The sequence below is a fragment of the Protomyctophum parallelum genome, assembly GCF_964188405.1.
Source record: "Protomyctophum parallelum genome assembly, chromosome: 11".
Taxonomy (NCBI): domain Eukaryota; kingdom Metazoa; phylum Chordata; class Actinopteri; order Myctophiformes; family Myctophidae; genus Protomyctophum; species Protomyctophum parallelum.
The window spans coordinates 46,225,337-46,239,501 of record NC_139707.1 but is presented as its reverse complement, the minus strand read 5'-3'; the positions used below and the strand labels follow the sequence as shown (position 1 = coordinate 46,239,501).

The 14,165-nt window shown below is 40.9% G+C and overlaps 2 protein-coding genes across 2 annotated transcripts in view; both read left to right on the top strand.

Annotated features, from left to right (window-relative positions):
- The window catches only part of sympk (symplekin), a 34,314-nt gene extending 31,755 nt beyond the window's left edge, over positions 1–2,559 (top strand). Inside the window, exons 26-28 of the mRNA XM_083777067.1 lie at positions 26–193; positions 741–989; positions 2,203–2,559. Coding sequence (XP_083633193.1) covers positions 26–193; positions 741–989; positions 2,203–2,373 — 588 coding nt within the window. The 3' untranslated portion in view covers positions 2,374–2,559. The remainder of the gene's footprint in view (positions 1–25; positions 194–740; positions 990–2,202) is intronic.
- Positions 2,560–5,457: 2,898 nt separating this feature from the next.
- LOC310866598 (glucose-1-phosphate adenylyltransferase-like) lies at positions 5,458–13,565 on the top strand (the record flags this gene model as incomplete). The annotated part of the gene is made up of 9 exons (XM_083776258.1): positions 5,458–5,505; positions 6,725–6,926; positions 8,191–8,280; positions 8,391–8,470; positions 9,040–9,155; positions 9,826–9,923; positions 10,829–10,897; positions 11,429–11,487; positions 13,445–13,565. The coding sequence occupies exons 2-9, from the start codon at positions 6,735–6,737 to the stop codon at positions 13,563–13,565; spliced, it is 825 nt and encodes a 274-aa protein (XP_083632384.1). The 5' UTR covers positions 5,458–5,505; positions 6,725–6,734.
- Between the last annotated feature and the right edge of the window lie 600 nt (positions 13,566–14,165).

The window sequence follows — 14,165 nt, the reverse complement described above, 5'->3', positions numbered from 1 at the left end:
ATTGTGTCGTTTGCGGTGCGAACAGCAAGCCCACATCCCGACCTCCATCATGTCCGTCCTGGAGGCTGACAGGAAGGCCCAGGAGCCAGAACCCACGCCGTCCGTGGTGGAGAGAGAGGTGATGGAGGAACACGTCACGGAACATATCAGAATACATCAGAAACCTGCTCCTGCGCCTCGCCCTGTCCCAACGGTATTCATCAACAGATACTCAATACTCACAGTTCGCAGCCACACAATTAATTAACACTTAAACATCGAATACATGAACATTAGGGTTGGGATCCTTTAGGATTTTAACAATTCTGATTCCTTAACCCATTTAGACCTGAAGACGATTCTACAAAGTTTTCTGAAAAACCAATGTTTCTAATGTCAGTCGTTCTCAAACATTTTCATGTCAAGGAGCCCCAAAAATATATGTATTTGGGCACCGACCCCCATCTGAAAATATGAAATATGTAGATCGGCTATTTTCAGCAAGTGTCATTTTACGACGGCATGAAGGCCTCGCCAAAACACATTTTGTTCGACTAAATCAACTGTAGGTTTTGTCGACTAAAATCTTATGACATTTAGTCGGCTAAAACTAGACTAACACTAGAACATTTCCAGGTGACTTAAAATGTGACTAAAACTAAATGAAAACTATTCATTCGAGAGACTACTACGACTAAAACTATTAAAAAAATCCAAATTTGCTGCCAAAAAACAACCACTGATTCATGCCTATGTGACAGGTTACGGCTCCGCCCCCCGCGGCGCCTATCCCCGTGGCTTTAGCCCCGCCCCCGGTGGCGGTGGTCGTGGTAGAGAAGGTCGTGGTGAAAGAGGAACCGCCGCCGCCGGTCCAGCAGCCGCCACCGGCGGCCGCCAGTAGCCAGGAGGAGGAGGAAGAGGAGGAGCCTGAAGCCATGGAGCAGCAGCAGGAGGAGGAGGAGCCTGAAGCAGCTGGTCAGGAGGACGCCAGTCACACGGTGACACCACCGGTACGTACTGGACTGTCTAGGGCTGCTGTCACCGTTACACATTTAAGTTGACGATGATGATGATTAAAGTTTCTTTATTAGGAAAAAGACCCCTTGAGATGTACCATCTCGTTTTCGAGGGGCTCCCAACACAGATACATGTCACAACATTATTGTACATGTAAACAGTAAAACAAAACAAATGACATACAACTAACATGGACAGGACAAAACACTAAACATTGAAAACCTTACAACCTCATTACGGCTTTGAATCCAATAATATACTGCAGCACATTATGTAAATTCTATGTCCTGTGCAAAAAATAAAATAAAATAAAATAATGATAATAGTAATACAAATACAAAATAAAATAATGAATTTAAGGAATAAACATGGTGATATAATGGCATATTTACCGAAAGCAAGAACATAAGACTTTGAAGTAGGAAGAGAAGACAGTGCACTTTTGAAAACTGGGAATGTTGAGATGGATCTAATGTTATTTGGTAAAGTATTCCAGTCTGTAGGGGCTTTAAAGGAAAAGGCATATTTACCAAATTCACGATTAACCCATTTTGGGCGGGACCCCTTCTAGTGTTTTAAGCATCATGTTATACTTTAGCTATTAAAAAATAGCAGATCTACAAGCTCGTAGCGCGGCACCGAGTGCCGCACTACAAGCTTGTAGGTCTTCTATTTTTGAAAATTTGTGAAAGTGTCGTACAAATCTTTGAATTATATATTATATATATATATTCATTCAGAGCGAACGTTTTTAACTCAAAACATTGCTTCTGGAGGAGTCCCTGGAACAACATATTTTTAGATGGGGGTCGGCGGCCAAATACATATATTTTTGGGGGTCCCTGACATGAAATAGTTTTCTGAAAAACCTATGTTTATGTCAGTGGGTTCTCAAACTATCAGGATTTAGAAGACATTTGTAGAATCGTTCCCAGGTCGAAATGGGTTAATTTAATTGTCTCTCAAATCATTGCGATTGACGATTTAAATTCTGTTTTTGGCATTGAACAGTGGAACATAATGAATAAAGAATGCATTTCTGTTTTCCTGGTAATCAAGAAATGCACAGGGAAGATATGACAAATAACTGAAATGTACAAAGAAATTACCAACATAAAAAAAGGGGCAATATCTGATCTACAAGTTTACAACGCATCACAAAGTGACCACAATCAGAAAGCGTGTGTTTGTGTATCATACATACAGGTGGAAAATACGCCGTCGCCACAAGAGCAGAAAGCTGAGGAACCAATGGAGACGTCTCTCCCCCCCGCCGCCGCCACGGACTCCCCGGAAGCAGGAAATGATGTCACACAGGAGGAGCAGAGCGCCGAGCCCGAGGCTGACGCCGACCCCGGAGCCGAGGAGGCTGACTGAAGAGGAATGCATACTGTCGCTCTACTCTGGTTTTTGTTTTGTTTTCATTTTTCTATTCGTTCAAATTAATAAGAGTAAATGTATTTGTTTTTGTGAGGAAAGACGAAAAAAAGATTATGTGCGTGGAAAGCTTAAGCATTCCATTTGAATTAAGTCGGAGAATCAATAAATAAAACGTCAACTGTGTTCTCTCTCTTTTAAGTTGTGCTAGTTCTGTTGTTCCACAGCTCAACTTGGTCTGATTTTCAATGTCGGTAAAAAAGTATTTTCATTCACGCGTCGCCGATTCTGCGAGTTGATGGCGAGCTCAGACAGATCTGTCATTTTGCTCTCTTCTGGTGTTGGAGCTCAGAGGAATTCACTGTGGAGCCGTTTCTCACACACCTGTTGTATACCCAGATATGATTGTATAATGAGACAGAAGACCAGGTATGGTTTAGCCTCGGTCCCAGGCTTACTTATCTGCGAAAAGAAAAGCCTGGTCACAACCTAAGGCAGAGAAGCTATCGGCGGTTGTATCCTCAGGAACAGCCGTCAAATGTATTTCCCCCCGGATACGATATTTTCCCGACCAATCACAACACTTGTTTCATTCACGGAGAATGTAAACTGATTTGTAAAGCATCAACGATTTCACATCCGCTAAAATCCCGCAACTTCCGCTGATAGTCTTTTCAGCTTAGGTCTTGCCCAGGGTGGGTATGGTTGCACTGTAGCTTCACCTTTGCTGTCAACATAAAGGTCCTTTCAAAGCGGGCAGTGGTTTAACGCGCCTATAGTTCATTTTCACTGAGACCTGCGTTTTCTTTCTGTACGCGCGGAGAAGTCGCGGGGCAACAACACAACGCAAGCGTATTTACCTTGTTAAATTGTCCCGCGCGTGCTCGTTTCGTGCACACACACGGCCGCGACTCACCAGACCTGGATTCTGTTTAGCTTTTCTTTTTTTTAACGCTTTTGTTGTCACGCCCCTCTTGAGCAGAGCTGGAGCAGACCTGTCGTTGATCCAGACGACAGACAACGTCTGCGTTCATCGCTGGCCGTTTGGAAAGTACCTTTTAGACATGCAGGTACAAGGAATGGAACAAAGGACAGGGAGGCATGACCGTAGCTCAGGGCTGCCCAAAAGGTAGACCGCGATCTACCAGTAGATCACAAAGGCTGTGCAGGTAGATCACATGACATGCCCCTAAATAATATTTAATTTAAAGGTATATTCAGTGATTTCACTCAAAAAACCTTAGGTTTCGTTTTTGGCTGTGGGACCCAGCCTTTCGTCCAATCAGGATAGAGAGTCAAAAACGAAACCTAAGGTTTTTTGACCCCCAGGGGTTAACTGGGGACAGGGAGGAACTCCTTATATGGCCAGCACACTCTATAGTAGGGAGGATTATCACAACAAAACAAAAAAATAAGTGATATTTGAATTAAGTGAAATCACTGAATATACCTTTAAATATAAAAGAAAACTTGATTGATTGACATCAAAAGGGGCCTGTCAGCTCAAACCCATAATGCAATACTTGCACTTGCTCACAAATGTCAGTATAATTACAAATTAAATCCAAAACCCTAATACCTATTCCATTTTTCTCCCTCTATTTACCATTCCAAGTGCATTTGTCTTATAGGCCTACTGTACGCAACGCCAGTGCCACTATTCCAAAGCCGCCCCAGCTAAATTTTTAGCTACTGTATTTTCAGCAATGGAATTATATTTTTTTCGGTGAGTAGATCTTGTCTAACTGGTCATTTTCAAAGTAGCGCTCAAGTCCAAAAAGTGTGTGCATTGTAGCATCAGGTACAAACTAGGGCTGTCGATACACAACACACCACACATGTGCTTCATAACTACTACTGTAGTTGAGACAACAAATGGCCAGATTACATTTTGATCCACGGCACCCCAAATTACATCATTACTTTAAGACCCTACTATGTGTATCATTATGATCCTGATTATTTCAAAACGATAACAGCATTCAAATGAAGGCACACAGTTTAATTTAAATCATGTCCACTCATTATATTATGCCCACTGTCTTATTTTTGAGGGGTGCTAGCTAGCCCCTCCTATGTCCAGCTTGTAGTGTCCACAAACTTTGTCCTGTACAAACATTAAATCCCTGTTGACAATGACTGGACAATTTTACGTCAAGCTAATTGTGATTGGCCGGAATGAGATGATGTATGATAACAGCGTCCCTCACTTCACACGTGTGTGATTTGTTTTTGAGGGTCGCCCCTCCTATATACAGGTTGTTGTCCTTCACTCGATCGTGTCACATTTGTCATTGACAATGAAAGGATAATTTACATTTAATGTGGATATGCAAATCGGCTTTTCTAAACACTGAAACTGTTTTAATTGGGGCTTTCATATAAAACTCAGCTTTTCACCATGATCATGTAAGACAAGTTAGACAACTGAATGTATACGATGTATAAAGAGTTTTTTTAAACATTGTATCATGGTTAAAAAGACATAAGTTGACAAATTAATATTAGTATATATTTTTTTTTATGGGATGACAAGAGTGCACCTCACTTCACACGGGTGTGATTTTTGAATTTCAACATTTGTCTTAATAAAAATGAATATTATTTTAACTTAAAATATTCAATGTCTTCGGACAGTGTCTTGTGTATGACGTCACATCCAGGTCACCAGTCCGTGATGCTGTGTTTGCAAACTTTGCTGCCAGAGAAACAAGTCAAGTTTATTATTTTTGTCTTATTTTGTAACATTGTCTTTGACAAGCAAGTTGACCAGACTCCTGAAGCAATCTAACCAATCAGCGCTCTCATCGTGCCAGCGGGGCGTGGTTTGCTCACTTGAGGAAAGAAAACGAGGCGTTATATTTACATTGGTAACCTATAGAATATTGTGACGCTCGGTCTCTTTTTTTAATTTTTTTATGAAATGATTAATGAATGAACGCAATGCATTGTGAAACGCTACCCAATCACGATTAGTTATTTTTCATATGGTTTCGTGCTATAAATGAAACATTTTCTTTATAGTTATATAGTTAATAGAATAGAGACGTAACCGCGACCGGATTCAATAGGTCACCAATTCCGCCAGACCCGCTACACAGAGAGGATAGGCTGAAGTCCAACTTTGGGTTTGTATGTTTTACCAATAACAGCTAAATAGTGTCTAATATTTGTCTACGGCAGTTAGTCAGAGAATCTCTTTATTGTAACATCCAGGATGAATGAAACCCGTGGTTCTGGTTGAGGAGGTCGGTCCAGTGGGTCCACTCTAATAGCTCTAGGTACCGGTAACTTCTTCTGATCCTGTTGTGAATGTGTTGTGTTAACTTGTATAGTGTGAAAGCTGTGTTGCCACGTCTGCTTATTATAAGCTACTTAGTGTTTGTTTTAAAGTTGCTTGTAAAGTAAATAGTAAAGTAAATATTTGTGATTGTGAATTTGTGCGTTGCTGTTTTTGGGGGCTTTATTGTTTCTAAAGTGTAGGTAGGGACAGTGCTTCCTAATGCATTATGATGTTTCTTTGAGTAGGCCTATTAACAATTTGCAGAATTACAGTACATTTCAAGCACAACTCAATATCAACACCATAAAGCATTACACTTAGGGTCCACCATTTTCAATTCATCAGAACATTTAGAGACGTACAAATATACACTTAAATACAGGAAATCATCATAAAAGGAGATAAAAAGGGGAAAAGAGTTGTGCTGTCCACGTATCACCTTCTGAATCTAATTTGTCCCAGGATTTCCCAGGTTTAAAGTGTCCTTGTTCTCATTCTGGTTCAGGCGAGTTGCTTATTTCTCTCGCTAGACATGGCAACACTGTCTGGCTGTGAAGTACAGTACAGTACAGTAGCCTACAGTACAGTACAGGTGTTACAATGATATCTGTGATCCTAGCTGATAACTCTTGTAGATGTATTTCTCTGTGAGAGTTATTTATATATATATATATAATATATATATATATATATATATATATATATATATATATGAGAGAGAGAGAGAGAATACCAAACGACTCGCCCCCACTTAACAATGATAAATTCATATGATAATACCTTTTATATAATCACCATTCACCAACATGAATTATGTTTATTTACAACTAGGTAGAGTAGTGGGGCGAGATGGAAAAGGGGCGACCGTACCTGTTACCGTTTCAATGACGTACACATCTATCATTGACGTGTACGGCCAGGTGTTCCGTTATGAGAGCTGTGATCCTATCATTGACGTGTACGGCCAGGTGTTCCGTTATGAGAGCTGTGATCCTATCATTGACGTGTACAGCCGCAGGTGTTCCGTTATGAGAGCTGTGATCCTATCATTGACGTGTACAGCCGCAGGTGTTCCGTTATGAGAGCTGTGATCCTGGCGGCGGGCTATGGCACGAGGCTGCAGAGGGACGTGGAGCGGGACGCCAGCGGTCAGTTCAGCCACCTGTCCGGCAGAGCCAAGCCTCTGCTGCCCGTAGGACACTGTGCTCTGATATCACACTGGGTGCACGCGCTGAGCGCGTCCGGCTGCGTGGAACACATCTACGTAGTTGTAAGTATTAACACGGTTTCTTCTAATAGGTCTGTTTAAACAGACTATAGTTATTGTCACACTTTCTTTTCCTTTTCCAGGAGCAACCTACCTAACTTCCGCTGTGATTGGCCGAGCTTTGCATAACGCTGTTTTACAAGGGGCGGTGGTGGCTCAGGGGGTAGAGTTGCCGGATGGCAACCGCAAGGTTACCAGTTCGAACCCTGTGGGCTCCCCCAGAGTTAGTGTCGAAGTGTCCTTGAGCAAGACACTGAACCCCTCCTCCCCAGCTCCTGATGTGCTGGTTGGTGCCTTGCATGTTTCCGCCACCATCGGTGTGTGGATGGGTGAATGTAATGCACAATCTATGTAAAGCGCCTTGGATAAAGGCGCTATATAAATGCACCATTTACAATCGTTTATAGAGACATAAATTCCCTTGCAGAGGCAGAAGACCAAACTATTCAAGCGTTATAGAACATAACAAATTTGGGGCCTATGTAAGCGACTGCAGCAACCACACTTTGCAATTTTTCAAAATTGCGACTTTTCTAGTTATATACGTTCTAGTACGTTCTAGTTATAAGTTGGTTATTATAACTTATTAGACATAAAACATATATTTGTGTATAAAGGTAGGTTCTGTTTTTATTTTTGGCCACTAGATGGCAGTGTCAGTCTGGAGACTTATACTAGCTCAACTTGTATCTGCTGCTGTTATTTCATGTCTCTTGTGCAAATACAAGAGACTGTGGAACTCTCACACTATTAGTATGTATGGAACTCTCACACTATTAGTATGTATGGAACTCTCACACTATTAGTATGTATGGAACTCTCACACTATTAGTATGTATGGAACTCTCACACTATTAGTATGTATGGAACTCTCACACTATTAGTATGTATGGAACTCTCACACTATTAGCATGCATTATGTTTCTGATTGTGTCTGATTTTGATTATAATGGATTTGTTTTTAAATAAATAGCTCTTCCAGGACGGGCCTCCTCAGAGGCCTTGGCTCAGATCTGAACCCATTTGATTTTGGCGTTACTACACTAGGGTAGAAACTTTAGATTTATACTGATGTTTAAATATATTTATATATTTTTTAATTTGTTATTATATTATTGTTTCTTCCATTTAGAAAAGCCACTGGACAGGTGTTGGCCAATTACATAGGTTAATTAAAACATGAGGTTTTTCAGAAAACTGTCAGGATTTAGAAGGCATTTGTAGAATCGTCCTCAGGTCTTAAATGGGTTAATGTGACGTTCTACAGACCAACAGTGTCTTCCATGCTGCGTTCGAGGAGTGGGCGGCCGGGTTCTCCATGGTCCACATCCTCAACGATCAGACCCGGAGTAACGACGTAAGAACCACCGTTTAGATCACATTTAATTCATTGTGAAACGTTAACATAGTGAGACTTTAACGCAGCTTTTATCTGTTAACAACTACGGCCATTTCTTACCACCTCAGGAGCGTCTTGGAGCCGTCGCCTGCTTGCAGCTGGCAGTGAAGCACTTTGAGATAGAAGATGATGTCATGGTGATTGGAGGGTAGGTTTTTACTATGACCATCCATTTTCATAACCTTTATGTGTGGTGTATGTATGGAATTACCAAATGTCCTACAATGGGTATCGATAAAGATGATGATGGAAGCTTTTCTAATGATGATGATGATGATGATTAACCGATTTTGACCTGACATCGAAATCCTCTAAATCATGACAGTTTTCTGATTCTGAAATACCTATGTTTCTACCTATCAGTGGTTCTCAATATTTCATGTCAAGGACCCCAAAAATGATATGTAATTGGCCGCCGAGCCCCATCTGAAAATATGTTGTTCCAGGGACCCCCCCAGTAGCAAGGATTTGAGTTAAAAACGTTCGCTCTGAAAGAATATTATATTCAAAGATTTGTGCCACATTTTCATTCACGATTTTTCTAAAATAGCAGACCTTCAAGCTCGTAGCGCGCCACTCGGTGGCGCGCTATGAGCTTGTAGATTTGCTATTTTTCAATAGCTAAATGATAACATAATGTTTAAAACACCAAAAGGGTACTTAGTTCCCGCCCCAAAATGGGTTGATAGATGAACCCTCTCTCCTCTGTATAAACAGGGACACGCTGTTCAGAGAAGACTTCAGTTTGGGTCGGCTGAAGGAGAGGTTCTGTGAGCTGCAGGCGCTGAGTGACGCCAACTGTCTGCTTCTGTCCTACCAGTGTAAAGATGAAGGTATCCTTATTATTATTATTATTATTAACTGTCTGCTTCTGTCTTACCAGTGTAAAGATGAAGGTATCCTTATTATTATTATTATTATTATTAACTGTCTGCTTCTGTTTTACCAGTGTAAAGATGAAGGTGTCCTTCTGAATGTTCTATTGAGATATTTATCCAGTGTAAAGATGAAGGTGTCCTTCTGAATGTTCTATTGAGATGTTTATCCGTCCCACTTGGATATTCAATGTGTCAGGATATTGTCAAGTTTCCTCAGAACGTCACAGCTCCCAGCGACCGACAGTACAAGACTGTGGTTGTACTGGTCAGCTCCCCGCGACCGACAGTACAAGACTGGTTATACTGGTCAGTTCCCAGTGACCGACAGTACAAGACTGTGGTTGTACTGGTCAGCTCCCAGTGACCGACAGTACAAGACTGTGGTTGTACTGGTCAGCTCCCAGTGACCACAGTGGGAGACTGTGGTTGTACTGGTCAGCTCCCAGTGACCCAGCATTTAAAATACTTTCTAAAATCTACATCTGTCTTTCCCCACACAGAACCAATGGTTTACAGTAGAATTATGTCTGTCTCTCTCCCCACACAGAACCAATGATGTACTCTCTCCCCACACAGAACCAATGGTTTACAGTAGATGTTATGTTTTGTCTTTTTCGCCACACAGAGACTCATAAATATGGGATACTGGAAGTGGACGAAGACCTGAGGGCGATCTGCATGAAGGAGAAACCACTTCCTACAGACACCACGTCTAGGAGAGCTGTAAGCCCTCTTCTAACACATCTACGTACTGTACATGTACTGTACATGTACTGTACATGTACTGTACACGTCTAGGAGAGCAGTAAGCCCTCTTCTAACACATCTACATGCTGAAATGCTGAAGTGCTATTCTGGAACACATTTTGTAAATATTTGATAGTTTTGGCCTTTAATGTCTTTGTGAGATTAGCATTGCCAATAGTGTCAGTCCCGCCCCCCTCTCGAGAGACCCGGAAAATAAATCCTGTTCATTTTCCTCATAGACTTTTCAGAAAGTCGTTTACGCCGCGGACAAAGCCAACTCTTGTCGTGACAAATCATGACAATAAACGCAATGTTTCGGGCCAAACAAAGAATTAGAAAGTAGAAAAAAACACTTTTTTTTGTTGTTTTTCTTCTTTGTAATTATTTGTTTCGTCCAAAATAGTCATGATTTGTCATGATTTGTCACGACTCGAGTTGGCTTCATGCGACTCTTAAAAGGTCTTTAAACCATTTTGGGGCGGGAACCCCTTTTGGTGTTGGCATAACGTTATGCTTTAGCTATTGAAAAATAGCAGATCTACAAGCTCATAGCGCGCCACCGAGTGGCGCACTATGAGCTTGTAGGTTTGCTAATTTTGAAAAATCGAAGAATGACTGACATAGAAACATAGCTTTTTCAGAAAACTGTCATTTTCAAACGGACATTTTTAGAATCTCAGGTCAGAATGGGTTAAATAAATACTTTTTGAAATGTCTATGGGAAAAATGCATTGGGATTCATTTCCTGGGCTTGGTGTTGTCATGAAAGACTGTAATTTTTGAGAGATGCTATCAGTCAGAATTCTCTAATGGGAAATCAATCAATCATGTCTGGATGAAAGCTCTGGTAACAAACCAAGAAACTGTCCCTTTGTCCTCAGTGTCCCTGTTTCTATGTGTTTTCCAAGAGAAGCCTTCCACAGTTAGACACCTTTCTAGAAGAAAACAGGGTAAGTTGCCATTCGTCAGTGTTTGAATGTAATTTTCATCCATAGAACAGGTGGTTTGCCTGCAGTTTTACCAGAGCCCTTAAACTGTACCTGTATGTGTTCTTACTCTGTGAGCCCTATTGTTATCCTACTGTATGTCATTGTAGTGAGTGAAAAAAGTGAAGTGAAAAAAGGTAGTCGACGAACATTTGTTGTCATAGTTTTAGTCGACGAAAACAACACTGATTGGGTAGATGTTTTGGCCTGGGGGGAGGCTGGCATGAGCATCCTTACATTCACAGAGCTAAAATATCCACCCCCCCCCCCCCCCCCAGTTGGCTAGCTAACACCTCATGGCATGTGCATTACACACCCACGTCTGTATTTTGTCAGGGCCATCTTGTTTTCCCCTCTAGACCAAATATCATTGCTTATTATGACATGCCCTGAATAAGGATGCGTTCTATACGTTTAAAAGAGAAAATAAATACAATAAAATATACATTTTGATATACCACATAATTTTAATAGATTTGTTTGACTGTCGTACAGGAAGCTCCTATAGAACGGAAAGATGCTCCAGGAAACTTTGTATCTTGGCTCATTCCAAGGTAAGATGTTTGTTTACCTTTATCTATTCTACACATTTGGAACCTGTCCATTAATACCATATCTAGACATCTGGAACCTGTCCATTAATACCATGTCTATACATCTGGAACCTGTCCATTAATACCATATCTACACATCTGGAACCTGTCCATTAATACCATGTCTACACATCTGGAACCTGTCCATTAATACCATATCTACACATCTGGAACCTGTCCATTAATACCATATCTACACATCTGGAACCTGTCCATTAATACCATATCTACACATCTGGAACCTGTCCATTAATACCATATCTACACACCTGGAACCTGTCCATTAATATCATATCTGTTTCTATGTCAGTCGTTCTTCGATTTTTCAAAAATAGCAGACCTTGTAGATCTGCTATTTTTCAATAGCTAAATCATAACAATGCTAACACCAAAAGGGGTTCCCGCCCAAAATGGGTTAATACCACATCTTCTGTATACCACATCTGTAAACCCATATAATATTGACCTTAAATGAGTGTATGTTCAGTAACAGAAGTTTCCCTGTCTCTCCATCCCTGTCTTAATAATTGCTAGAGTCTATAGAGCTTTAAACTTTTAACAAAACGCTTTTTTTGAGACGACATCATATGGCAGCCGAGTCTATGGCATTTTTGTTCAGAGCTTAACTTGTGCCGTAAATAGTTTGCCAGCCAAGTCTATGGACTTTGAGGATATTACAATGTTTGTTTAGAGCACTAAATGACGATGTAAGAAAGCATGTGGCTGATATAAATACAGTGGGCGCCCCTCTCTTCACACGAGTGTGATTTTCTATTTATTATTTTCATTTCCATTTCCATAATATCCCTAACACTACACGTTCAATGCAATGTATATAATTTACGTGGGATTTTGCAAGGAATGCTCATTTCCATCTGTAGTCCCCAAACAAACAGAGAACAGGCAACAAAACAAAACGAGTACATGAAGTAATGACCTTAAATACAAGGTACAAAATACAAGACTTAGGTCACATTCATACCAGAGAGCTTTGCTGCGATTAAAACGAATCCTGCCGCGCATTTTCAGAAAGTGCACTTCGTTTGGCAGGTGTTAAGGCTCATTCGAATCGTAATGCGTATCAAAGAACCGCATTATACTCCGAGCAAAAACGGGGGTTTCGCTTCGCTTCCAATCGATTCGGTGCAGGTGTGAATGCAATCCGCAGTAAATAAAGGAAATTAAGCAAACAATTCTCAATAAACGTGTAAACATCTTGCGCTGCTGTCTGTTATATCAGTGCGCTTAGCGCTGTGCCTCCATGCCCAAAAGAACAGTGTGTGGCTGCGTGCGTATAGTGAGAGAGCGAGAGGGGGGGTCCAGTCCCAGACGGCACGACACATGCACGTTATGAGTATAATTTTATCACCATAGATGTCACTGTGTAGGCTAGTTTATGAATGGAACACATTGATAAAGGTCCCCCCTGCTGCGTTTCCAATTGCTGCGGATGACAGCTGTGTGGAAAGGAGACACACCTGCACACCGCCACTAGCTGGGTTATTTAAGAATAAGGTGGCGGTGTGCGGGTCTCTCTCCTTTCCACAAAATACAAGACAAAATGCAAGACACTCAAGAATAAAAACTATATTTTTGCTTACTTTCAGCGCCACCTGGTGGTCACCAGTTTAGGCTCTGAGTGCCAATTCTCCCATTATAAAGAAAGAGAGAATTTGTAATTATATTATGCATGTAATGTGCATGTCATCACCTGTACACCAGATTAGAGGAATTTTAAAAATATGGATGAAAAAAAAAAAGAATTTTGAATTCCCAAGGGAGAGACGTCTTGACGCCCGTGGCATCCATTACTTAATAGGCAATTAGACGTCTTGACGTTTTTGGCTACTAAACAGTTTAAAAGCGTGTCTTGTTTCAGTTGTTTGAGACATGAGTTTTTGCTGTTGTTTGATTTCAGGCAACCGGTGTACGTTCAAGAGATATGTGGGCGTTTCGACGTTGGCAACTTGGCCTCCTACGTTGAGTGTGACCAGTACTTCAGAGCAAAGCTTCAGGACGTGACCTCATACATGGTGTAGAATCAGAACAAAGCTTCAAGACGTGACCTCATACATGGTGTAGAATCAGAACCGGGTTCTATTCAAAAAGTGCTGAATTATTTTCAGTGCAGGAAGGAACCCTTTAGCTGAGAGAGAGAGAGAGAGAGAGAGAGAGAGACAGATGAAACAGGGACCACTACATATTGTATACAATTGTTGTAAATACAGTTTTCATATAGTTCATAGACTTGTTTCACAGCACTATCATATTTTTTTTTATTTTTAGTCATTTAGACCTGAGACCAGATTCTACAAATGTCTTCTGAATCATGACGTTTTCTGATTTATGTTTATATCAGTCGTTCTCAAACTAAACCCTATGTTTATACCAGTTGTTATCTATTTCATGCCAAGAACCTAAAACAATAATATTATATGTAATTGGCCGTGGACCCCCATCTCAAAATATGTTGTTTCAGGGACCCTCCCAGATGCAAAGATTTGAATACAAAATGCCTGCTGTGAAAGTATATATTGTATGTTCAAAGATTTGCGACACATTTTCACGATTTTTCAAAAATAGCAGATCTACAAGCTCGAGTGCCGAGCTACGAGCTTGTAGATCGTAGCTTGTAGATT